Source organism: Tamandua tetradactyla, chromosome 4, assembly GCF_023851605.1.
Source record: "Tamandua tetradactyla isolate mTamTet1 chromosome 4, mTamTet1.pri, whole genome shotgun sequence".
In the NCBI taxonomy this organism is placed as follows: domain Eukaryota; kingdom Metazoa; phylum Chordata; class Mammalia; order Pilosa; family Myrmecophagidae; genus Tamandua; species Tamandua tetradactyla.
In genome coordinates, this window is record NC_135330.1 from 196,230,034 (window position 1) to 196,256,349 (window position 26,316).

Here is a 26,316-nt window from a genome sequence, read left to right on the forward strand (position 1 = left end):
TTGTCAGCTTTTCTCTAACATACAGCAGAAATTCGTCATGGATTTTCTTCTGTGAAGAAGAGACCAGAATAAAAATTCCCAAACTCTTAGAAACTCTCAGAAGATATGATCCATCTAAGGTGAAATAAAATTTCAATGCTGTTATTTATCCTTTGGGGTAAATGCTTAAAAGAAGATTTAATTTTGATTAAGAGGTTCTTGAAGCTAATAAAAACCATTAAAAATTCTAATCATTAAAAAGCATGAAATAAAAGTTCAATATCTGGAGCCTGTGCCATAACTCTTCCTGTGTGAACTGCTTTTATTAAGCAATTCTCTTTGAGGTTTGTGGCTTAGAGAGGGTTGGAACCTATAATGAGCCATTTTTAAATGAGAAAATCTATTTTTATGTGTTAGCAATTTCAGAAAGTTAAAAGCTGTAACCCAGAGTTCAGAAGCAGTTTACCTTAGAAATAAGCTTAAATTTATTTCTTTTTACTAGACAGCGACTGCATATTATTTCTTATAAGTGATATTTATTGCATGTCAGCTGTCTCCTGGGCACTTGGCACGGCAGGTGGGTGGCACAAGCTCACACCTGAGTGCAGGGCCCCTCCACGGAACAACTGCAGTGAGGAGGGGGCATCTCCTAGGGGAGCCCGAAGGGCTCGTAGAAGCACGAGCAGGGGCTGCCACCCTCACTGGAAGGGCTGCTGCAGGGCGTGGCATCTGAGTCCTATAGGGTGGGTCAGCGGTAACAGGAGAAAAAGAGGGTGTTGTAGGCAGTGGAGACAATTTTGGGGAGGATTTGGGGCTTTTCCAACCCAGGTTACCACCCAGTAACACTTGAGCGTTCTTTAAACTTGCAGAACTGGGCTGTTTCGGATACCCCTGGAAACTTGTCCCTCCCATATTCTGATGCCAAATCCAGAGTTGAATCATACTTAATGAGAATCTGGGGAACAAAAGGTGAACTTCTGGGCGTCTGCTTTGTTTTTGCAGCAGATGCAAAAAGTAGGGCAACCGTGATCATTAGATTTCCCAACCACTAGAAAGTTTGTTACTGTAATACAAACCACAAGTTTCAATTATCCTTAAAAGCTGGAAGGTTCCTCGATGCTTCCTCTTCATGCCTTTGCTTTCTGGGAAGGTTCAGACGTAATGGATGAGAGGATTATTAGGTTAAGACAGTGATTCCTTCAAAGAGAAGATTTATAACAGGTCTCAGACAGTCTTTTCTGATGATACAAACCAGCATCTGTGTCTTTTTTGCCGTGTTTTATGTAAAACATTTGTTAGGATTTTATGTTTCCTTTTGACTTGAGAAAACTCCCAAATCTTTTTTAGAGTGTAGGAGTTTTAACCTCCTCTCAGTGTTCATTTCACCTGGCGATTATTTTTCCATTATCCAAAGCTCTAATTCTGTACAGAAGATGGTGACTCACTGTGCTTTTTAATGAAAATTGGAATGTTAAATTTAAAAGTTCAGAGCAAGTTCATGAAAAACAAGTACAGTACACAGCTAAAATGGGGGTGGTTTTTCCTGCTTTTCTGAATGCTACCATTTGAGAAAAGGAGTATCTAGGATGCTTCACTTCTTTTGAAACTAGCATTGAGGTCGTTCAAACCAGTGTGGGTTTTTCCCCTCCTTTTGAAATTTTAGGAAAAAAGAATAAAGTAAACCTGGCTTTGATATTGACATGGATAAACTACGTTAAAATCAGGATTATTTAATGTTAGGGTGCCAGATATTTTGTTTGATTTTGACATTTTCTATCTTTAATATCTTCCAGTAGTTCTCACTAATGCAACTTTATGCTGTCACATGATATTTTAAAAGGAGAAAAAAACTTTATTAAAGTAATTAGTCTTTAAAATTGCCTTTCTGGGTGATTCTTATAAATTGCCATTTCTTGTCTGAAGGCTTTCTTTTTGTCCCCTACAATGTACTTTTAAAATAATTGTGCATTTGCTGAGGCATCTTGACTTCTTTGAATTATTTTTAATAGAGGTGAAACACAGGTGTTAGTAAAGAGTAGTTCTAAGATATTAATAGAACAACATCTGACTTATTCTTTTAAAGTTTATCTTAGTTATAATTGCCTTTTTAACAAAACAGCCATTAAGAAAGATGGAAGAGTGCCTCTTTTCCTAAATTCTATATTGATTTTGCCCCTCAGTGTAACTCTTTACAATATAATTCTCCCTCACATACACACACACACACACACAAACACACACACAAATTGAATGACAATCTTATGTTCTAGATAATAGCTGAACATTGCTATCAGGGCATGTAACATAAAAACATATTTTCATAAAATTGTTTGAAACAAAGTATTGTAATGATGAAAGATTAGTGAGAAGGGTATTTCTTTTCTTTAAACCAGCTGTATTGCCATGATATATTAAATGTGGGGATTTTCACATTGGTTGAGGGTTAGTAGTTTTATAAACAGCTTCATTATTAATTTTTTTGAAACAACGGTGTTGAATTTTCTGGGTCAAGCTGAAGTCATTTGCGTTGTAATTTATTCCTTAATAAATTAATAGGCAAAGTATCAAGAACAAAATTGCCAGGTAGGTCTGTGACCGTGAATGCGCAGTTATACTGGTGATGGTCATACATGTTCAGGGATGACTTGTTGATGAATTGACCAAAACTAGGGCTCTGGTAGGTATTTGGGATACAACCACAAGGAGAAGAGGATTCTTAAGAAATAGTACCTCGCCTGTCTGCTTATATTTTCTGATAAGGAACAGGAAGTGTGCTGGCGATGATAGGGTAAGAGAGAGAAAACATGACACTTTTAGAAATTAGGCTACTTGATTTAAATTACATGCTTTAGTTTTTTGATTAGGGGAGGGGCATCTTTTCAGTCTCTCCTGAGATTGATCCAGTCATTAAACACAAATTATTGAACCCCTATCACATGTGTTCTTCTGGGGATGCTGCAGTGGACAAAATGAGCACCATTCCTGCCCTCACAGAGTGGACAGTCTTGTTGCAGGGGGATAGATCATGAACAAAAGTGCAAATATAAATGTCAGATGGCAATAAAGACTGTGGAGGAATATAAAGCAAAATAAGGTGGCGGGGATGGATTTGGGGTGGGTTGCTCCTTTATTGAGGTATTGAGCCCAACATAATGCTGCTCAGGTCATATTGGTGCAGATGTGAAGGAACCAGGGTGTGAGCTGTATGTGCCCTCTTCCTGTAGCAAACTGCCCACTTTATACCTCCACTTATCCTGATAAGAACTTCAAAACTGAACTAATGCCCCTTCTAAACTTCTTCCATCTCCAATCCTCTTGATCTCAGAAGGAACTCTATTCATTGCTCAGATAAAAAACCCAAGATTCATGATTGATACCTCTTTTCCGTGCAACCCCATATAGGCAAAGCTGGTTGGGTCTGTCTCCAAAGTGTATCTCTTGCCCATGTCCTCTCCATATTTAATAATACTTCCTGGTTCAGGTTGCCATCATCTCTTGCCTTATTAGAGCCTCCTAACAGGTCTTCTGGCTTCCACTCGTTCCACCATAATAAACTAACCTCTGTAATTCAGATCATGTCACTCATCTGCTCAAAGTCTTCCAGCTCTTTCCCGTTACATCTAGTACAGCTCACTGGGCGTAGCACTCTAGGCTGCGTTGTTTTTCTTCCATCACCGTTCAGATGGCATTTCATTGCCTGTTAGCTTCCACAGTTCTCGAGTTTCTGTGGAAGTGTAGACTGCCTATCTTGGTTTTGTTCCTTTGAGAGAAATGCGTCCCCCCTACCCCAAGCCAGCTCATGTCCCCGTGGCTCCTTTTAAGATCGTCTCTGTCTTTGCTTTTTAGCAGTTTTTACTATGTACCTATGTGTGATTTTCTTTGTATTTGTCTTGATTGGAGTATGTAGACCTTCTTGAATTTATAGCTTGGTAACTTGAGTTAGTTTTAGAAAATTCTTAGCTAGTTTTTCTTCAGATATTCTTCAGTTCTGTTCCCTCCCTCTTCCCATTCAGGATTTCCAATTTCACATATTTAAACCTTGCAATATGTCCTATGTTTCTCTTACGTTTTTTTCTGTATTTTCCTCCTTTAAAAATTTTCTGTGCATCAACATAGATATTTTTTACTGACCTCCTTTCCAGCTAAACATTCTCTCTCCCACTGTATTCTCTCTGTGTCTAATATCCTTTTGAATTCCTAACTCCAGCTTTTGAATTATTCAGTTTTAGAATTTCCCGTTGACTCTGGTTTATGGATTTTAGTTCTTTGGTAAAATTTTCCATCTTTCCATCTATTTTTCTTAACTGTATTAATCATGGTTATTTTGAAGTCACTGTGTGAGAGTTTCAAAATCTGACTTACTGAGAATCTCTCTTTTTCTTTTTTTTTTCTCCATTTTTGAACGGGTCTTGTTTCTTGGCATGCCTGACAATTTTTGCCTGAATGGTAGATATTTTACTTGAAAAATTGAAGAAGTGGTGGATGACATCATCTTTCTACAGGAGGATTTAATATTCTTTTGGGTTGTAAATCTTCTCTGGGTGGATCTGTTTTCAGCTTGCCCTTACTTCAAAGGTGTGGTCCCTCTCAGGCCTCACTTAGAGACTTGGGGCATTTGTTAGAGCCACTTCACCTTGGCAAATCCTGAATTCCCATCCTGGACTCGTAACACTACGAGAGTGTTTAAATCTTTGCTCTGCTTTTTAACTACTCAGCTGCCACTTTCTGCTTGGTTTTTGTTTATTTCCCTTGGTTTTTATGTAGCTTAGAATTGGAGGAAAAATTGCATGCAGAATTTTGGGCTCTTTTTTCTGGAATCCTTTTAAATCTCTGCCACCTTGGCAGCCTCCAGGCCGGGCTCTGTGCCCTCATCCAGTGAGCCTGCAGGAGTCCCCAGTTGCTGCTTTCTGCTGCATCGCTGTTCCCAGTGCTGAGAACCAGCACGTGCCCTGAGGGAAGAGACTGAATGTGGGCTCACACGGACAGGCTTCTCTTCTCACTGGGATCGTAGCCTTTTGTGTCTTACCTGCCTTGATTTCTGGTGTCTTCAGTCATCACTTTATGTGAATTCTCCAGCTTTGATTGTTGTTCTTGGTGGGAGGAGAGTTCTCATCCTGGCTGTTCTGTTGTGGCCAGAAGTGATGTCTCCCCTGATGCCCAGAGCGAAGCCTGCACTCTCTCCTGCTGGCACATACACCCACCCCAGGCTGTGTCTACCTCTCCCTCTCATACTCCGTTGTCCAGGGTGCTCCAGCCACGTTGCACACTTTTTTCCACCAGATGTGTAAGTATTTACCCGTTAGCTGCCTGGGGTGCTCTTCCCAGAGTTTGCATAGCTGGCTTCTTGACATTCTTCAATCTCAGTTGAGTTGTTTTGTCAGAGTGTTTTTTTCTCTTCCTAGGATAGTCCCCAACTCACTCTGTTTTATTTTCAACATAGAATATTCCAGTCACTATCTGAAATTACATTATTTACTTGTTTATTTTCTGTCTACCTCTCCAACTTGTAAGCTCTGTTCCCCATGGTCTATAGCAGATTCTCAATAAATATTCATTGTATGTATGGATGAAATGATGCATTTTTCAAATTCTTCTTTGAAAATCTCAGTGGGGAGTAAGGGAGCACTGTTTTACTTGCCTTAATGGTATTTTTATATGGAATACTTGATAAAGTGCCATTTTATACACTGATGGTGTAATGATAACTAGCATTCTATTCATAATGATGACCTGATTTTATATGCAGTATCACGCTAGTGTTCATTATATTTGTGTTCTCTGTAAAAATATATAACCCTTGCTAGTTGTCTGTCACCTAGAATATTTAATGAACTGAATAGAACATTGTTTTTAGTCTTACCTGAAATTCCTTTTTTTTTACGTGGCATTTTATATCTTTAACAGGAATGGTTTTTGGGAAAAGCATTACATGATGAAGAATCTACAATAATTCACCATTATGCCTTTTCTGAAAATCCTACAGCTTTCAAATATCCAGACTTTGCCGCTGGCTGGGCCCTTAGTATTCCACTAGTAAACAAGTAAGAATCTATCAGACTGTTTTGGGGGCCGAGGGAGTGGGAGGGGGTGGGGTCGGAAGGGAGAGGGTAACTGGTGCATTTCAAATGAGTTTTCAGCCAGAGACAGTGTGTTGCAGAGTGAGGAGCAGTGGATGCAGAGCCAGGGACCCGAGAGTTCTTGTTTCCACCCCATCATTTACTGATCCCCTTAGAGGCATCCCTTAACCTCTCTGATTATCCTTTTATTCACCTGCAAAACAAGGTGGGAGGTGAAGGGAGAGCACATAGTACCCTGAGACCTGCTTGTGAGCACCATCGCCGCTGCTGGCGGCCCTGGTTCTATAGAACTGTAGGGCCAAATGCCAGGAAGAAAGGCATGGGTCACGTGCGGGGGGAGCCAATCATCGATTGGGTGCCCATGTGCAGGCAGCAGGGCTGCCACACAAGGAACTGTAGATAGCCATGCGTAGATATCTGTGCATTTAATTACAGTGATACTTCTTTAGATGTGAAGAGGGAAGAAATTACTGAATTCAGTAAACTACAGTTCAGCTTATTGACAAGCCCCTTCTTGTCTGAGCACTTCTTCCCAACGGAGAATCCCCCAACAAAAAAGTATACAAAAATCCCCTGCTTTGTAGCCTCCCTTGCTACTAGGGATCGGCTGTGTTATTTAGTTTCTATCGAGTGGATGAACCATGCAAAATTCCTACTGGGGCCCGAGTGACATGGGGAAGAAGACAAAGCCTAGTGGTCTCCTTGGCTTGAGAGGCTGTGGCAGAAGAAGGGTAGTTTTAGGACGGGCAGCTGAGACCGTGGCTTCCTGACGGTGGCAGAGTCTGCCCGTATCTGTGGTAGGAATCTGGGGTGAATCTTGGACTCTCAGTCTGGAGTCTCTTTACATCCCAGTAATTGGCAGAGTTATCCATATGCCTCAACAAGGGCATCTTTTTGCTTAAATTAGCTGGAGAGAGTTCTCTTGCCTACAACTAAGAATGCTGACCTGTGTGTCTGCCTGTCAAGGCATGCCCTGCCAGGCACCAGGCAGGCCTGCAGAGATCCACACAGTTTCCGTCCTTTACTTCTTGGAGGTTGGGGAAGGAAGGGGAGGGAAGATGAGAAGGGAGAGTCACCCTTCCCTTCTCACCCTCTCCTGGTTTGCCTACCTCTGTGCTCTCCAGGGGAGAGGAGCATGTGTTCCCTTCTGCAGCAATGAAAGGTTATGGTCATTGTCAACCTGGGCAAACTTTGGTTTGCTGCAGCTTGAGGGTCAGGCGCTCCCAGTGCATTATCATTCATTCAGTGGCATTTGTTGAGTACTCATTTGGCCAGGCCTGGGGAGAGGCTGGCAACCCAGAGAAGCGTAGTGGAGAAGAGAGACTGGAAAGTGGGTCACAATGCATGTGGTAAGTGCTGTTAAAGAGCTCAGCTTGGTACGCTGGGAAAAGGAAGTTTCAGTGCATTCTGGTGGGCAAGTCTGGGAAATTTCACAGAAAAAATGCCCTTAAGTTTGGTCTTGAAGAAGAAAAGTTTGCCAAGTGAAGGTCTGGTGGGGGCAGACGGACAGCATGGAAGACAGAAGAGTGGATGGTGGTGTGCACAGGGCAGAAGGAGCCGATGTGAGAGCTGGGTGCTGGAGGGGAGTGGCAGGGCTCAAAGCTGGTAAGAGTCTGGGACTTTATGCTACCTTGGAAAGGAGCCATTGAAGAATTTTAGAGGAAATTTTACTGTGGTGGCATATATTTAACATAATATTTGCCCTTTTAGCATTTTTAAGTGGCATTAATTACATCCACAATGTTGTGCTGCCATCTGTTACTAAAATTTTTGCATCACCCCAAACAGAAACTCAGCACCCACTAAGCAATATCTCCCTTTCTTCCTTCCCTCCACTCCTGTTAACCTCTGGTAACAATGTTGGTCCTTTTGTTCTGAGTTTTATTGCACTGAGTGTGTCTTCCAGGTTCCTCCATGTTGTTGCATGTATCGGAACCTCATTCTTTTTCATGCCCAGTAATATTTCCTTGTATGGAAAGACCACATTTGCTTACCCAGTCACCTGTGGATGGACACTTGCTGTTCCTACCTTTGGCTGTTGTGCATAATGCAGCTGTGAACACTGGTGTGCAAATATGTATTCAAATTACTCTTTTCATTTCTTCCTTAAGAATAGACCTCAATAGATGTCTAGGGTTGGCCCGGCCATCCTAGAAGTGGGATGGCCGGGCCACGGGGTAATTTTATGGTCAACTCTTTGAGGAACTGCTAAGCTGTTCCTACGGCATCTGCACCATTTTGCATTTGTACTAGTAATGTAGGAAATTCCAGTTTCCCCACATCCTTGCCAACGCTTGTTATTTTTCATGTTTTTACTAATAACTATCATAGTTGGTGTAAAGTGGTATGAGCCATTAAAGATTTTTAAAGCCAGAGATGACCTTGAAAAAGTAAAATAAAACTTATTCTTCCCCCAAACCACACCTCCCGTCCCTCGCTAAAAATTCCATCCACTGTAATTCATTGGGGTTACTAAGAGTAGGGGACTGCATCTCTCCTTCCCTCCTTCTCTCCCTGCTTCCCCCTCCCTCCCTCACTCCTAAAAAAAAAGAAGAAGTGGGAGACTGCAAATAGCAACTTGTTTTTCTGTCATGCAAGCTTTTTTCTTTTCTGTCTTTTTTTTTTTCTATGTCATTATTTAGTGTATGGGTTATCAGGAGTCAATAAACTTCATGGCTTTTATTTTTAAAAACATTGTATAATTTTGCTTTATTTGCACATGATGAAACGACTGCTACATTTGCAACAAACTTTGCATTCACTGACTAAATCCATCTGTAAGGAGGGGGTCTTCATAGTCCTTTACCTCAAGGAAATCGAACAGCTATTTTTTTCTTATAATTTGTATTTTTACCTGTTTTCAAACATTGACAGGTCCCCAGATTGCGTATTCTTGTTTGACACTTCTTATGGTTATGGTTTTTTAAAAAAATAAAATTGTCTCTTTTCCTAGGCTTACCAGAAGGCTAAAGAGTGAACCCCTGAAATCCGACTTTACAATCGATTTAAAGCATGAGGTATGTCCTGATTTGTTTGGCTAAAAGTTTTAATAATCAAGAATTCGAGGCTTTTGCTATGCAAGATGTTCTATATTCCCACACAGTACATTTTCCTACTCCCCGCATCCATCTTCTCCCACCAAGGTAATTTTCCGAGCACCCTGTGAATTAAGTCTTTCTGTTTTAAGCTCATTTTCATCATGCATATGCAGCAGGACCAGTGAAAAACAGGGCAGCTTGTGTTTCTTTTTTTTTTTTTTACGTGGGCAGGCACCGGGAATCGAACCTGGGTCCTCGGGCATGGCAGGCAAGCACTCTTACCTGCTGAGCCACCGTGGGCCGCCCAGCTTGTTTCTTTTTTTTTTTTATTTTTTTATTAATGGAAATAAAAAAAAAGAAATTAACACAACATTTAGAAATCATACCGTTCTACATATGCACTCAGTAATTCTTAACATCATCACATAGATGCATGATCATTGTTTCTTAGTACATTTGCATCGGTTTAGAGGAACTAGCAACACAACAGAAAAAGATATAAAATGTTAATATAAAGAAAAGAAATAAAAGTCGTAATAATAGTAAAAAACAACAACAAACAAACAAACAAGCAAACAAAAACAAAAAAAACCCTATAGCTCAGATGCAGTTTCATTCAATGTTTTAACATGATTACTTTACAATTAGGTATTATTGTGCTGTCCATTTTTGAGTTTTTGTATCTAGTCCTGTTGCACAGTCTGTATCCCTTCAGCTTCAATTACCCATTGTCTTACCCTGTTTCTAACTCCTGCTGAACTCTGTTACCAATGACATATTTCAAGTTTATTCTCGAGTGTCCGTTCACATCACTGGGACCATACAGTATTTGTCCTTTAGTTTTTGGCTGGATTCACTCAGCATAATATTCTCTAGGTCCATCCATGTTATTACATGGTTCATAAGTTTATCTTGTCTTAAAGCTGCATAATATTCCATCGTATGTATATACCACAGTTTGTTTAGCCACTCTTCTGTTGATGGAGATTTTGGCTGTTTCCATCTCTTTGCAATTGTAAATAATGCTGCTATAAACATTGGTGTGCAAATGTCCGTTTGTGTCTTTGCCCTTAAGTCCTTTGAGTAGATACCTAGCAATGGTATTGCTGGGTCGTATGGCAATTCTATATTCAGCTTTTTGAGGAACCGCCAAACTGCCTTCCACAGTGGTTGCACCCTTTGACATTCCCACCAACAGTGGATAAGTGTGCCTCTTTCTCCGCATCCTCTCCAGCACTTGTCATTTTCTGTTTTGTTGATAATGGCCATTCTGGTGGGTGTGAGATGATATCTCATTGTGGTTTTGATTTGCATTTCTCTAATGGCCAGGGACATTGAGCATCTCTTCATGTGCCTCTTGGCCATCCGTATTTCTTCTTCTGGTAGGTGTCTGTTCAAGTCTTTTTCCCATTTTGTAATTGGGTTGGCTGTCTTTTTGTTGTTGAGTTGAACAATCTCTTTATAAATTCTGGATACTAGACCTTTATCTGATATGTCGTTTCCAAATATTGTCTCCCATTGTGAAGGCTGTCTTTCTACTTTCTTGATGAAGTTCTTTGATGCACAAAAGTGTTTAATTTTGAGGAGCTCCCATTTATTTATTTCTTTCTTCAGTGCTCTTGCTTTAGGTTTAAGGTCCATAAAACCGCCTCCAGTTGTAAGATTCGTAAGATATCTCCCTACATTTTCCTCTAACTGTTTTATGGTCTTAGACCTAATGTTTAGAACTTCGATCCATTTTGAGTTAATTTTTGTATAAGGTGTGAGATACGGGTCTTCTTTCATTCTTTTACTTATGGATATCCAGTTCTCTAGGCACCATTTATTGAAGAGACTGTTCTGTCCCAGGTGAGTTGGCTTGACTGCCTTATCAAAGATCAAATGTCCATAGATGAGAGGGTCTATATCTGAGCACTCTATTCGATTCCATTGGTCGATATATCTATCTTTTTTTTTTTATTAATTAAGAAAAGAATTAACAAAACAATTAGAAATCATTCCAATCTACATGTACAATCAATAATTCTTAATAACATCACATAGTTGCATATTCATCATTTCTTAGTACATTTGCATCGATTTAGAAAAAGAAATAAAAAGACAACAGAATAAGAATTAAAACAATAATAGAAAGAGAAAAAAAAACAAAAACAAAAACAAAAAACCTATACCTCACATGCAGCTTCATTCAGTGTTTTAACATAATTGCATTACAATTGGGTAGTATTGTGCTGTCCATTTCTGAGTTTTTATATCCAGTCCCGTTGTACAGTCTGTATCCCTTCAGCTCCAATTATCCCTTCTCTTTTTTTTTTTTTAATTAACGGAAAAAAGAAATTAACCCAACATTTAGAGAGCATACCATTCTACATATGCAATCATTAATTCTTAACATCATCACATAGATGCATGATCATCATTTCTTAGTACATATGCATTGGTTTAGAAGAACTAGCAACATAACCGAAAAAGATATAGAATGTTAATATAGAGAAAAAAATAAAAGTAATAGTAAAATCAAAACAAAACAAAACAAAACAAAACAAAAACCTATAGCTCAGATGCAGCTTCATTCAGTGTTTTAACATGATTACTTTACAATTAGGTATTATTGTGCTATCCATTTTTGAGTTTATGTATCTAGTCCTGTTACACCGTCTGTATCCCTTCAACTCCAATTGGCCATTATCTTACCCTGTTTCTACCTCCTGCTGGACTCTGTTATCAAGGACATATTCCAAATTTATTCTCGAATGTCTGTTCACATCAGTGGGATCATACAGTATTTGTCCTTTAGTTTTTGGCTAGACTCACTCAGCATAATGTTCTCTAGGTCCATCCATGTTAATACATGCTTCATAAGTTTATCCTGTCTTAAAGCTGCATAGTATTCCATCGTATGTATATACCACAGTTTGTTTAGCCACTCTTCTGTTGATGGAGATTTCGGCTGTTTCCATCTCTTTGCAATTGTAAATAACGCTGCTATAAACATTGGTGTGCAAATGTCCGTTTGTGTCTTTGCCCTTAAGTCCTTTGAGTAGATACCTAGCAATGGTATTGCTGGGTCGTATGGCAATTCTATATTCAGCTTTTTGAGGAACCGCCAAACTGCCTTCCACAGTGGTTGCACCCTTTGACATTCCCACCAACAGTGGATAAGTGTGCCTCTTTCACCGCATCCTCTCCAGCACTTGTTATTTTCTGTTTTGTTGATAATGGCCATTCTGGTGGGTGTGAGATGATATCTCATTGTGGTTTTGATTTGCATTTCTCTAATGGCCAGGGACATTGAGCATCTCTTCATGTGCCTTTTGGCCATTTGTATTTCCTCTTCTGAGAGGTGTCTGTTCAAGTCTTTTTCCCATTTTGTAATTGGGTTGGCTGTCTTTTTGTTGTTGAGATGAACAATCTCTTTATAAATTCTGGATACTAGACCTTTATCTGATATATCATTTCCAAATATTGTCTCCCATTGTGAAGGCTGTCTTTCTACTTTCTTGATGAAGTTCTTTGATGCACAAAAGTGTTTAATTTTGAGGAGCTCCCATTTATTTATTTCCTTCTTGAGTGCTCTTGCTTTAGGTTTAAGGTCCATAAAACCGCCTCCAGTTGTAAGATCCATAAGATATCTCCCAACATTTTCCTCTAACTGTTTTATGGTCTTAGACCTAATGTTTAGATCTTTGATCCATTTTGAGTTAACTTTTGTATAGGGTGTGAGAGATGGGTCTTCTTTCATTCTTTTACATATAGATATCCAGTTCTCTAGGCACCATTTATTGAAGAGACTGCTCTGTCCCAGGTGAGTTGGCTTGACTGCCTTATCAAAGATCAAATGTCCATAGATGAGAGGGTCTATATCTGAGCACTCTATTCGATTCCATTGGTCGATATATCTATCTTTATGCCAATACCATGCTGTTTTGACCACTGTGGCTTCATAATATGCCTTAAAGTCCGGCATCGCTAGACCTCCAGCTTCGTTTTTTTTCCTCAAGATGTTTTTAGCAATTCGGGGCAACCTGCTCTTCCAGATAAATTTGCTTATTGGTTTTTCTAATTCTGAAAAATAAGTTGTTGGGATTTTGATTGGTATTGCATTGAATCTATAGATGAGTTTAGGTAGGATTGACATCTTAATTATATTTAGTCTTCCAATCCATGAACACGGTATGCCCTTCCATCTATTTAGGTCTTCTGTGATTTCTTTTAGCAGTTTTTTGTAGTTTTCTTTATATAGGTTTTTTGTCTCTTTGGTTAAATTTATTCCTAGGTATTTTATTCTTTTAGTTGCGATTGTAAATGGGATTCGTTTCTTGATTTCCGCCTCAGCTTGTTCATTACTAGTGTATAGAAAAGCTACAGATTTTGAATGTTGATCTTGTAGCCTGCTACTTTGCTGTACTAATTTATTAGCTCTAGTAATTTTGTTGTGGATTTTTCTGGGTTTTCTACGTATAGTATCATATCGTCTGCAAACAGTGATAGTTTTACTTCTTCCTTTCCAATTTTGAGGCCTTGTATTTCTTTTTCTTGCCTAATTGCTCTGGCTAGAACTTCCAACACAATGTTGAATAATAGTGGTGATAGTGGACATCCTTGTCTTGTTCCTGATCTTAGGGGGAAAGTTTTCAATTTTTCCCCATTGAGGATGATATTAGCTGTGGGTTTTTCATATATTCCCTCTATCATTTTAAGGAAGTTCCCTTGTATTCCTATCTTTTGAAGTGTTTTCAGCAGGAAAGGATGTTGAATCTTGTCAAATGCCTTCTCTGCATCAATTGAGATGATCATGTGATTTTTCTGCTTTGATTTGTTGATATGGTGTATTACATTAATTGATTTTCTTATGTTGAACCATCCTTGCATACCTGGGATGAATCCTACTTGGTCATGATGTATAATTCTTTTAATGTGTTGTTGGATACGATTTGCTAGAATTTTATTGAGGATTTTTGCATCTGTATTCATTAGAGAGATTGGTCTGTAGTTTTCTTTTTTGGTAATATCTTTGCCTGGTTTTGGTATGAGGGTGATGTTGGCTTCATAGAATGAATTAGGTAGTTTTCCCTCCACTTCGATTATGTTGAAGAGTTTGAGGAGAGTAGGTACTAATTCTTTCTGAAATGTTTGATAGAATTCACATGTGAAGCCATCTGGTCCTGGACTTTTCTTTTTAGGGAGCTTTTGAATAACTAATTCAATCTCTTTACTTGTGATTGGTTTGTTGAGGTCGTCTATTTCTTCTTGAGTCAAAGTTGGTTGTTCATGTCTTTCCAGGAACCTGTCCATTTCATCTAAATTGTTGTATTTATTAGCGTAAAGTTGTTCATAGTATCCTGTTATTACCTCCTTTATTTCTGTGAGGTCAGTAGTTATGTCTCCTCTTTCATTTCTAATCTTATTTATTTGCATCCTCTCTCTTCTTCTTTTTGTCAGTCTTGCTAAGGGCCCATCAATCTTGTTGATTTTCTCATAGAACCAACTTCTGGTCTTATTGATTTTCTCTATTGTTTTCATGTTTTCAATTTCATTTATTTCTGCTCTAATCTTTGTTATTTCTTTCCTTTTGCTTGCTTTGGGATTAGTTTGCTGTTCTTTCTCCAGTTCTTCCAAGTGGACAGTTAATTCCTGCATTTTTGCCCTTTCTTCTTTTCTGATAAAGGCATTTAGGGCAATAAATTTCCCTCTTAGCACTGCCTTTGCTGCGTCCCATAAGTTTTGATATGTTGTGTCTTCATTTTCATTTGCCTCTAGGTATTTACTAATTTCTCTTGCAATTTCTTCTTTGACCCACTTGTTGTTTAAGAGTGTGTTGTTGAGCCTCCATGTATTTGTGAATTTTCTGGCACTCCGCCTATTATTGATTTCCAACTTCATTCCTTTATGATCCGAGAAAGTGTTGTGTAAGATTTCAATCTTTTTAAATTTGATAAGACTTGCTTTGTGACCCAGCATATGGTCTATCTTTGAGAATGATCCATGAGCACTTGAAAAAAAGGTGTATCCTGCTGTTGTGGGATGTAATGTCCTATAAATGTCTGTTAAGTCAAGCTCATTTATAGTAATATTCAGGTTCTCTATTTCTTTATTGATCCTCTGTCTAGATGTTCTGTCCATTGATGAGAGTGGTGAATTGAAGTCTCCAACTATTATGGTATATGTGTCTATTTCCCTTTTCAGTGTTTGCAGTGTATTCCTCACGTATTTTGGGGCATTCTGGTTCGGTGCATAAATATTTATGATTGTTATGTCTTCTTGTTTAATTGTTCCTTTTATTAGTAGATAGTGTCCTTCTTTGTCTCTTTTAACTGTTTTACATTTGAAGTCTAACTTGTTGGATATTAGTATAGCCACTCCTGCTCTTTTCTGGTTGTTATTTGCATGAAATATCTTTTCCCAACCTTTCACTTTCAACCTATATTTATCTTTGGGTCTAAGATGTGTTTCCTGTAGACAGCATATAGAAAGATCCTGTTTTTTAATCCATTCTGCCAGTCTATGTCTTTTGATTGGGGAATTCAGTCCATTAACATTTAGAGTTATTACTGTTTGGATAATATTTTCCTCTACCACTTTGCCTTTTGTATTATATATATCATATCTGACTTTCCTTCTTTCTACACTTTTCTCCATGCCTCTCTCTTCTGTCTTTTTGTATCTGACTCTAGTGCTTCCTTTAGTATTTCTTGCAGAGCTGGTCTCTTGGTCACAAATTCTCTTAGTGACTTTTTGTCTGAGAATGTTTTAATTTCTCCCTCATTTTTGAAGGACAATTTTGCTGGATATAGGAGTCTTGGTTGGCAGTTTTTCTCTTCTAGTAACTTAAATATATCATTCCACTGTCTTCTAGCTTCCATGGTTTCTGCTGAGAAATCTACACATAGTCTTATTGGGTTTCCCTTGTATGTGACAGATTGTTTTTCTCTCGCTGCTTTCAAGATCCTCTCTTTCTCTTTGACCTCTGACATTCTAACTAGTAAGTGTCTTGGGGAACGCCTATTTGTGTCTAATCTCTTTGGGGTGCGCTGCACTTCTTGGATCTGTAATTTTAGGTCTTTCATAAGAGTTGGGAAATTTTCAGTGATAATTTCTTCCATTAGTTTTTCTCCTCCTTTTCCCTTCTCTTCTCCTTCTGGGACACCCACTACACGTATATTTGTACGGTTCACATTGTCCTTGAGTCCCCTGATACCTTGTTCAAATTTTTCCATTCTTTTCCGGATAGTTTCTGTTTCTTTTTGGAATTCAGATGTTTCATCCTCCAAATCACTAATTCTATCTTCTGTCTCTTTAAATCTGTCATTGTAGGTATCCATTGTTTTTTCCATCTTTTCTACTTTATCTTTCACTTCCATAAGTTCTGTGATTTGTTTTTTCAGTTTTTCTATTTCTTCTTTATGTTCAGCCCATGTCTTCTTCATGTCCTCCCTCAATTTATCGATTTCGTTTTTGAAGAGGTTTTCCATTTCTGTTCGTATATTCAGCATTAGTTGTTTCAGCTCCTGTATCTCATTTGAACTATTGGTTTCTTCGTTTGACTGGGCCATATGTTCAATTTTCTGAGCGTGATCCGTTATCTTCTGCTGGCGTCTGGGCATTTAGTCAGATTTCCCTGGGTGTTCGACCCCACAGGTTGAAAGATTTTTCTGTGCAATCTCTGGGTTCTATTTTTCTTATCCTGCCCAGTAGGTGGCGCTCGTGGCACATGTTTGTCTACGGGTTCCACCAGTGAAAGTTGCTGTGGGTCGTTTAACTCTGGAAAATTTGCGCCGTAGGGGAGGTTCGGCAGCCGAAGCGTCTTGGAAGAATGCCAGCCGGCCTGGGGTTCCGAATGCGGGGAGGGTCGCCGGCCGCCGCAGCACGGGACAGCGTCCGGCCGAATTAGCTAGTCGGCCCGGGGCGCCAAGCGTGGCGGGAGGGCGCCAGCTGTCGCAGCCCGGGAGAGTGCACTGTTCCCAGCAGGACGGGGGAGTCACGTGTTTGGAAGGGATCTCCCAGTCACTGTTCTCCGCAGTCTGGGGATTTCCGACCCAACTCTCTCAGTTGGTCCTGGGGGCCTCGCGTGGTGGGGGCACCAGCCGCCGCGGCCTAAGGGGACCACCTGTCCAATTCTACCAGCTGGCCTGGGAAGGTGGAAGGGAGGGACTCCGGTCACTTGCCGTCCCACCCAGGAAAGCCCGTGCCCCTTGGTGATCTCACCAGAGCTGGTTCTCCCAGATAGTCAGCCGTTCCAGGATGGGGTACGCCGTCCCTTTGATCTCCCTCGTGGCTCCGGGAGCTGCTCTGTATTATCTCCACTCCCCCAGTAGCTGTTCTGGAGGAGGAAAGGTGAGGGCGGCAAGGCTGTCGAGGCTGGTGGCGGAGGAGCCGGTGAAGGCAGGGGAAGAGGGCACTGTGGTGGTTGGAGAGCGGCCGGAGCAGGAGGGGGAAGAGGGGGGAAAAGGAGGGCGGGCGGGTCGGCTGCTGCGGGGCGTGGGCGGCGCGCGGCGGGCCGGCGGAGAAAGAGGGGGGAGAAGGAGGGCGGGCGGGTCGGCTGCTGCGGGGCGTGGGCGGCGCGCGGCGGGCCGGCGGAGAAAGAGAGGGGAGAAGGAGGGCGGGTGGGTCAGCTGCTGCGGGGCCCAGCTTGTTTCTTAGTTCTTCATTTTTAAAACTAGGTGGCAAAGAGGGAACACTAAGGCAAACTGTGGACTACAGTGAATAGTATAATTATATAATATTTTTCACCAATTGTGATAAAAGGGACCATACTAATGCAAAATGTAGTAACAGGGAAAATTGGGGGGGGGGGTGTTATATGGGAACTCTGTACCTTGTGCTGGATTCTTCCATAAACCTACAATTACTCAAATGGAAAGAAAGAAAAGCAAGAAAGAAGCTAGGTGGAAAGGTGGATTTCTGAAAGCGTGCAGAAGTGTCACTGAAAGGACCTCTGGCCTTCACCCGTGCCCCAGGGCCTGCCTGTGTCCCTTTCCTTCCAAGGGCTGGACTGCCCAGAGCAGGCACCCTGAGAGGTGGGGCGATCACTGGACATCTGTACCAACCACCCTGCGGGTGGGTGGCAGGTGTCTCGTCCTTCGTTATTCTTGAACCATCATTTAGCAAGGTCTCTCTGCATTTCCCCCACTGGCACATCTGACTGCCCCCAACGAACTTACATTCTGCCCGGTGCAGGAACCTGTCTCAGGAAGTTGTGTAGGTCTTGAAATGGGACGCAGTCCAGGGCTGCGGGAAATGGCACATGCGGACCTTTTTAAATCTTGGAGTAGTTTTAAATTATGAAACAGTTCATTTGAGGAAAGATATCCTTCTAAACAAATCATCCTTCACTTCCACAAAAAAGAAAAGGATAAGCATTGAAAGCCAGCGTCTGCCTATAGGTCTTTACTGGAAAGCTGGCTCTGGTACGGATACTCAGTTTTGGAAATCCAGTGAATGCTGAATATATACAGAAGAGTATTTCCCACATATGTGAGGGTATTAAAGTCAATTGATGAAATTCCTATATAGCTACCGCCTGGCTTCTTGCCAGTCTTACTCCCCCTTCCTTTGCCACCTTTTTGAACTCTCTATTTTCCCATACTTTTCTTCAGATTTTATGACACTCGAATGTATCTCTTAGTAACTATTTCCCCTCTACATATCTTAACTATGTCTTTACTTTATTCGTTATTTCAGTCTAACATAGACTCATAACCTAACAATGTCTAATTAGTCAATATCATGATAATTCAAAGCCTTAGAACAACTTAACCCTGATGAGCTCATTTCCAACCTATATGCTATTATTGTTCAGCATTTTTCCTCTTGTTTTCTTAATCCTACTAATTAAATATTATTTTATGCAGTTAACATTTGTATTAAGGAAACCACGCATTTATCAGTGTCTGCTCACCACTCCTTCTTGCTTATCAGACCTTTCCACTGGGATCATTTTATTCTTCCTGAGCTGCGTCCTTTAGGATTTCTGAAGTAAGGTGGTGAACTCCCTATTTATTTTTCTTTAAGAATATTTATGCGTAGTTTGCTCTGGAAAGATAGTTTCATTGTTTATTTGGTTCTAGGTTTCAAGTATTTTCTCTGTTACAGTGGTGCCACTTCACTGTGTTCTGGCTTCTTGATTGCTGGAGGGTGGAGAAATCGGCCATCGGTCTAATTGTGCTTCCTTTGTGGATAATCTGTTGTTTCTCTCTGGCTGCTCTGAAAATTCTTTCTTTGACTTTGGTGTTCTGCAGTGTCACCAAAAGTCTCTTTATCAATCCTGCTATGATTAAGTGGCCTTTCTGTACTAGATTGTTATCACCCAGTGTTCTCTGTGTGATCTCCTTGTAGGGCTTTAGATGTATGCATGAGGTATGAACCCCTCTCTTACATTTTTCACCTCTGTTTCTTGTTGTGCTGCATTTTAGATCATTTTTAGGGCTTTGTGACACTCCCCATGCTGGGTGCATCTGCCGTAGTTTCCCATGGCTGCTGTAACAAGGGACCAGCAGAATTTCGTTATGTTACAGCTCTGAAGGCTGGAAGTCCAAAATCCAGGAGTTGGCAGGGCTGGGCTGCCTCCTAAAGAGATGGCCTTCTCCCTGCCTCTTCCCTGTCTTCTGGTGGGTGCCTGGAAATCCATGGGCTTCCTTGGCTTGTGGTGGCATCACTCAATCTCTGCTTCCGTCACATGGCCACCTCTCTTCACCTCGGTCACATGACATCTCTTTATATCTCTGTCTCCATCATGTGGCTGCCTCTCTCTGTATCTCCACCTCTGTCACATGGCCACCTCTCTCTATCTGCCTCTGTCACATGGCTGCCTCTCTTTATCTGCCTTCATCATGTGGCTGCTTCTCTCTGTATCTCTGCTCTGCCATATGGCTGCCTGTCTCCATCCACCTCTGTCACGTGGCTGCTTCTCTCTGTATATCTGTCTCTGTCACGTGGCTGCCTCTCTCCATTTGCCTCCGTCACATGGCTGCTTCTCTCTGTATCTCTGTCTCTATGATGTGGCCATCTCTCTCCATATCTCTGTCTCTCTCTTATGAACTGTGTCCACATTTCCTCTGCTTATTGGGACCCCAATCATCTTGGATTAAGACCCACCCTGATTCTGGTTGGACTTATTCTAACTCATAATATCTTCGACATCCTTTTGCAAATAATGTCACATTCACTGGACCAGGGTCAGGACTTGGACATGTCTTGTGTAGGCACACAACTCAATCTGTAACAGCATCACAGGCTTTATTAGCTCCTATGAGAAACTTAGTGCCTCCAGGTCTCAGCTGATACCTGCTGGGAAAACCTCCTTGGCTGTTGTTCTTCCCCACAAGATTCTAACTTTCATGTTGTTTTTATCTCATGCAGGTTCCTTACTTTCATGCCAACTTAGCACTGTCCTGAAAATGACCCTAAAAATTCTTTATTCAACATTGTTGGATGCTTTCATTAAGCCAGCTATCCAGGATGGCTGATTACCATACTGCTGGAAACGGCATTGTGAACTGGCTCTGTCTGTGATGTTTAGAATGTGTTCTTCCTTAGACGTTCTTATGACTACTTTGGAGGCCAGATTATTGATTTGTATCTTATTGTTCATTGTTAAAAAGTTAGATTGATTCATATGAAATTACCATTTTTGTAGGTAAAAAAATAGGCCCTGTTACATATTGACAAATTGATACGAATTGATCTGTGACGGCGTGCTCTGCTGTCCCTTGAGATGTTCTGTCCGTTCTTGTCCTTGGGGGGTGTTTGCGGTCCTCCCCTCACTGCCCGTCTCCTGTCTCACGACAGATTGCCCTCTACATCTGGGACAAAGGTGATGGGCCTCCCCTGACGCCGGTGCCTGAGCTTTGTACCAATGGTGTGGATGCCCATTGCGCCACCACATGCCAGTCTCTGCTGCCACTTTGTGTAAGTCACAGGGGAAGAATGTCCTTGCTGAGCACGGGAAGAGTCGCGTGCTGTGCCCGGTGCTGTGCCCGCCCTTTACGTGCTGAACACAGCTGTGTGTCCTTTGTGCTGGGCTGCAGCCCTGCGCTGTCCTTCCACCAGTAGCCAGCGCTAAGGCAGGCTCTCCTCTGCCCTCCAGTTTGTAGACGAGAAGAAGGAGGCATTGGAGTTAAGTGCCAGCTCAAGGTCACACAGCTTGTAGGAGGAGAGTAGGATTTGGGGTGACGTTTTCACCGCAGGGTCTTTGCCTGGTCCTGCCTGCCACAGCTCTGTCGAGTCAGTTGCCCAGTGCCAGGCTCTTTTGATGATGTGGCATGTTTTCCATTGGAATTTCTGTTTCATTTCCTAGAAGGGCTATTTGTAAACATTTCCTGTTATGCCTAAGCCTTTTCCAGAAGCCCGTTGCCATGATTCTTGCAGCCAGGACTCCTGCTTTGTGCTCACCCGAGAGACCGCCCAGAACTTTTAGGCTTTGGGCCCAACCCCCAGAATGAGCCTGGAGACCCCGAAAGCCACCAAGCTGTGGAGTTCCTTCTCAGAAGGAAACATTAGAGGCCTCAAGCATTGTTTGTTATTCTCACACCAAAGCCGTACTTGCCATTTTAAAAGATAAATGATAACTATAGTGCAACAAGTGAGAGACCCTGGAATGGTCACAAACCCCCTGAGGGAATCTGGGGTGGGGAGGCTCTCGAATGATGTGACCCAACCAGGATCAGGTGCCTCTATGAGCCCGCCCCGAGCCTGCCTCCTGACTGATTGTTGTCTTGGCCCTGGGAAGGCAGCCAAGGAGCCGGAATGCCCATCTTTGAGACAGTTGCTGGCCTTGGGTGTGGTTTGCAGACAAATCCCTCTACTTGCCCCCTTTGTCCGCATGACCTGTGCTAAGCTTGGGGCTCCAAGATGCTCAGGTGTTTGAAATCATCCTACCTTGGCAGAGGACAGAAGGCCCACTAGCTTGGGTTTGGGTGGCCAGTAAAGGGCCGTGGACATACTTCAGACATCAGAGTAGCCGGGCCCAGTGAAGGGAGTCAGCTCATATTTTGGATTAGAACGTCCCTCTACTTCTCTCCCTTTGTCAGAATCTCTGCCAGCTCAAAAAAGACGGGGGGGGCGGGGCGGGCATCTAACATTTATTGGGCACCTACTGTGTGCTTCACAGATGGTTGCTGGTAGCAATAGCTTTACTGATGGCTTGGATTCCCATTTTCCAAACCAGCACACCGAAGGTCAGAGAGGTTAAATAACTTGCAGAAGATGACAGCGTGTAAAGGGCAGAGCTGGGATTCGGGTCCAACTCTGGCTGACGTCAGGCTTTGCCATCAGCCACATTACAGTCCCTTTTTCCCCTAAGTTTCCTCCTTAGGCATGGGTTAATATGGACTGCAGTGTGGACGATATCTGACATGGGTGTAAACTTAAGATAATGCTGAATCATATGTACTTTTTTTTTTTTTAATTTTTTCTTTTAGGGGGAGCCAGTGAAGAAGGAGGATATTTTTGTTGCAGTAAAAACATGCAAGAAATTTCATGGCGACAGAAGTATGTTTTGGGTTATTCATTTTTATTGAACTTATAAAATCCATGCTGCCTCTTTTTTTTTTGAAAAAAATGTACGAATGCGAAAGAAAAGGATGATGAGAGAGACCATGTTGAAGTGAAAGCAGTTACTTAATCGATATTCCTCCTGGTACCACTTTGGTCACCAAGTCCAATGAGAAAGGACAATTTTGTTTTGAAACCCGAATGGCCGTGGCCCTTTTACATGCTGTTTGGAGGAGTAGTTTAAGCTGGAGTGGAAAGGCTCTGCCATGGCGTTCTTGGAGATGAGGTGTGGATAGCAGTCTAGTTGTAACCACGTCCTGCCATGACAGGGTGTTCATCCCAGCAGAGTCCCTGAGCTGTGTGAAGACTCTGAAGGGGGATTTCAAGGTTATAGGATGTCAGAAAGGGGTGATTTCGTGAAGGCCGTGCTTTCTTTTTACATGTATTTCAAATGCACAGGTTGGAACTTTTCTTTTCCTAAAGATCTGTGCTTGCTCACGGGCCAGTAGACGGGAGAAGAGGGTATCTTGTATGCAGTGGCGCTTTCTTAGAGAAGTCCTGGCATGTAGGAGGATATTGTTTTTATTCAAGTTTTTGGTGTCATTAGAGAATTCTGCTCAGCTATGGTAATGGTAAAAAAAAAAAAAAAAGAAGATTCTTAATGTGAATAGACGTGATTTCTCTCTTTTTCCACCTCATTTCAAGCAGCACTTCTTTGAAATTGAAAATTAGCCAGTCTTTTGGATTTTCTAATTTTAGCATGTTTTAATTTTTTTCTTGTGAAAAGACTGGAGATTTCCTTGAAGGGGTGATATTTATATAGGAGCGATTTCTAAACCAGCTGTCATTTCATGAAATTGGAGCTATGATATGATCCCAACACATTATCTATTGTATTATATATATTTTAAATGTTTCTTATTGTTAGATATGACATATGTACAAAAAAAGCAATAATTTTCAGAGTACATTTTAACAAGTAATTACAGAGGTACACTGGTAGTTCAGTGGTATAATTCTCGCCTGCCCTGCTGGAGACCCAGGTTCGATTCCTGGTCCATGAACTCCAAAAAGAAAGAAAAAAAAAAAACAACACACACATTCAACAAATGGTGCTGCAATAATGGGATATTCACATGGGAAAAGAATGAAATGTGACCCCTGCTGCACAGCATACGGAAAAAGGGAAGAAAGAAAGAAAAACTAAGTAGTTACAAAAAAGATTTCAAAGTTTGTTATGGGTTACTATTCTTCATTTTTAGGTTTTTCCTTCTAGCTGCTCGAAAACACTTAGAAATACCAACATCGTGATTCAGCAGTCGTACTTGTTTGTTAAATTCTGTTCTCTCTATTATAACTCCTCCTTCTCCTTTGATCCCTCTCCCAATCTATACCATTCCCTTTTTCATGTTAGGGGGATGGAATTAGCTGATGTTCTGGAGAGGCTAGCCCTTCTGGGTTTCAGGGCTTATCTGGCCTAGGAACCATCTGGAGGTTGTGAGTTTCTGGAAACTAAACTTAGCATGTGAAACTTTTGTAGAATCTCAGACAGAGAGTTCTTTAGCTGTTCTTTAGTGTTAACAGGTGTTTATTGGGGTGTGGAAAACCATGGCAATCAGCACTGTCTAGCTGAAGCTTGCATAAGAGTGGCCGCCAGCAAGTCCTCTCGACTCTATTTGAGCCCTCGGCCATGGATACCTTATTTTGTTACATTTCTTTTCTCTCCCCCTTTTGGTCAGGAAGACATTGTTGATCCCATGGTGCCAGGGCCAGGCTCATCCCTGGGAGTCACGTCTCTCTTTGTCAGGGAGACTTTCACCCCTGGATGTCACGTCCCGTGTAGGGGAGAGGGCAATGATTTTCCTTGTAGAGTTGGGTTTAGAGAGAGACCACATCTGAGCAACAGAAGGCCTTCCTGGAAGCAACTCTTAGGCATAACTATAGGTAATCTTAGCTTCTCTGCTACAGAAATCAGTTTCATAAGGGTAAGCCTCAAGGTCAAGGGCTTGGCCTAGGTTTGAGAGAATGCCAGGGGTTTTTCAGATGGGGAAATTTAATATTTCTGTATTTTTTCTCCAGTCCCTCAAGGGACTCTACCAATACCTTTTTTTTTTTTTTTTAAATTTATCAGTCCACCAGAGTCTTGGCCGTCTCTGGGCATCACATTAAACTGTACTGAATGAGAAAGCCTCGTTCCCGTCCTGGGCTCTGCGTTGTTTACGTGAGCTCTCCAGACAGGTTGGTTGGATTGTTGCTACAGAAAATTTAGGTTCTAGACCCAATAAACGTCTCTGCCTTTGGCTTCAACACAGTAGGTGAAGCTCTAGAGGGCATACACTGTCACCTTTTGCCCTATGTTCTGCTTTACTTTGGTTCCAGCCAGACTGGTGTTGTTTTTAATCTCGGATTGAAGACTGGTCTCGTTTTCGGTGACTTGAAATATCCTCGCATGTGGCACTGCCGACGCTCAGGCCTGTGGAACCGCAGCTCTGAATCTCAGGTGTCACAGAGGTGCTCAGAGTTCTAGAGAAATACCAGCTGGTACATATGCAGCTCAGTGACTCAGAATCTAGAGGTACACTTACAATTTTGGACTAATTTTGGCTACTATAAGAGCTTACAATCTATGCTCCAATTTTCTTATAAGTATTTCCTGAAAGAAACTGTAGCATACTTGTTCTTTTGTTCCTGCCTTATTTTGCATAACACATTGCCCCCAAGGTTTATTGAGTTCGTTTGTGCCCCTCGACATCCTTCCTTTTGGAAGCTGCTCCATGTTCTATCATATCATTGTATCACAGTTCGCCGTTCTGCTTCTAGGTCATTGTACCCGTGGTCTCCCTCCATCCATTGGGCATCTTGGATGACGTCCAGAATAAACAGCAGCACTCTCAGTTTTGGACAATTTTCCTTGGTCCAAAGAGACAAAGAACCAATAAACACAGCTTCATCAATATGAAATCAAAACCTCTTAATCCTTTGTCCTTCCTCCCCCCAATTATTTACCTATTGCTGTGGTATTGTCACTGTCTTCCTGCTAACGATAGGCCAGAGCAGGCAATGTTAGTTTCTCCCCATACTCCTCTATTATTGACCTTCTATACAAGATTACACCTTTGAAGGAGTTCATGGGAGAACTTATAATTGTAGAGTCAATTGGTGGGATACGTGGCACTATATATTCTCTTTCAATCATATTTATCTTCAATATAGCAGTGTTACTTATAACCCCACTAATTAGTTACCATCACTTCTATCTGTTCCCTTACATTTAAGTTCCACCTCATTGGGTAGCCTTTCCCTCTGACTCTAGTTTCTGTGTACCTCCAGGTCCCCTAGCCTATAAATTATAGTTTAAAGGGGAAAATACTTTCCAAATAAAAAGCAGTATAATAATTAAAATATTATAATTTGGAATTATAGTATTGTCTAAAAAGTTGGCATAAAATAAAATCGGATTATTATTAAAAATATTGTTAAATTACCTTAACTATAAACCTTCAAATTTACCTAAAATAAAGTTAAATTCCAAATACTATAAATCAGCCTAAATAAGTATATGCATTCATTATTCAGGGGGTCCTAAAATACTGTTAAGAATCAATATAACATGTTAAAATAAAATCCTCATTTATCACAAATTTAACCTCAATTTAATATCTTTTGCTACTCTCATGGTCTAGAAGGTCTCTCTAGTGTGATTCTTGACAAATACCTTTAAAGAAAAAGCT

The 26,316-nt window shown here is 41.3% G+C and overlaps 1 protein-coding gene across 3 annotated transcripts in view; it reads left to right on the forward strand.

The window, feature by feature from the left end:
- B3GLCT (beta 3-glucosyltransferase) overlaps positions 1–26,316 on the forward strand; it is a 110,641-nt gene that overhangs the window by 43,605 nt on the left and 40,720 nt on the right. For all 3 annotated transcript variants that reach the window (XM_077158975.1, XM_077158976.1, XM_077158977.1), the window contains exons 6-10: positions 8–119; positions 5,884–6,020; positions 9,010–9,073; positions 20,882–21,001; positions 22,513–22,582. In XM_077158975.1, coding sequence (XP_077015090.1) covers positions 8–119; positions 5,884–6,020; positions 9,010–9,073; positions 20,882–21,001; positions 22,513–22,582 — 503 coding nt within the window. The remainder of the gene's footprint in view (positions 1–7; positions 120–5,883; positions 6,021–9,009; positions 9,074–20,881; positions 21,002–22,512; positions 22,583–26,316) is intronic.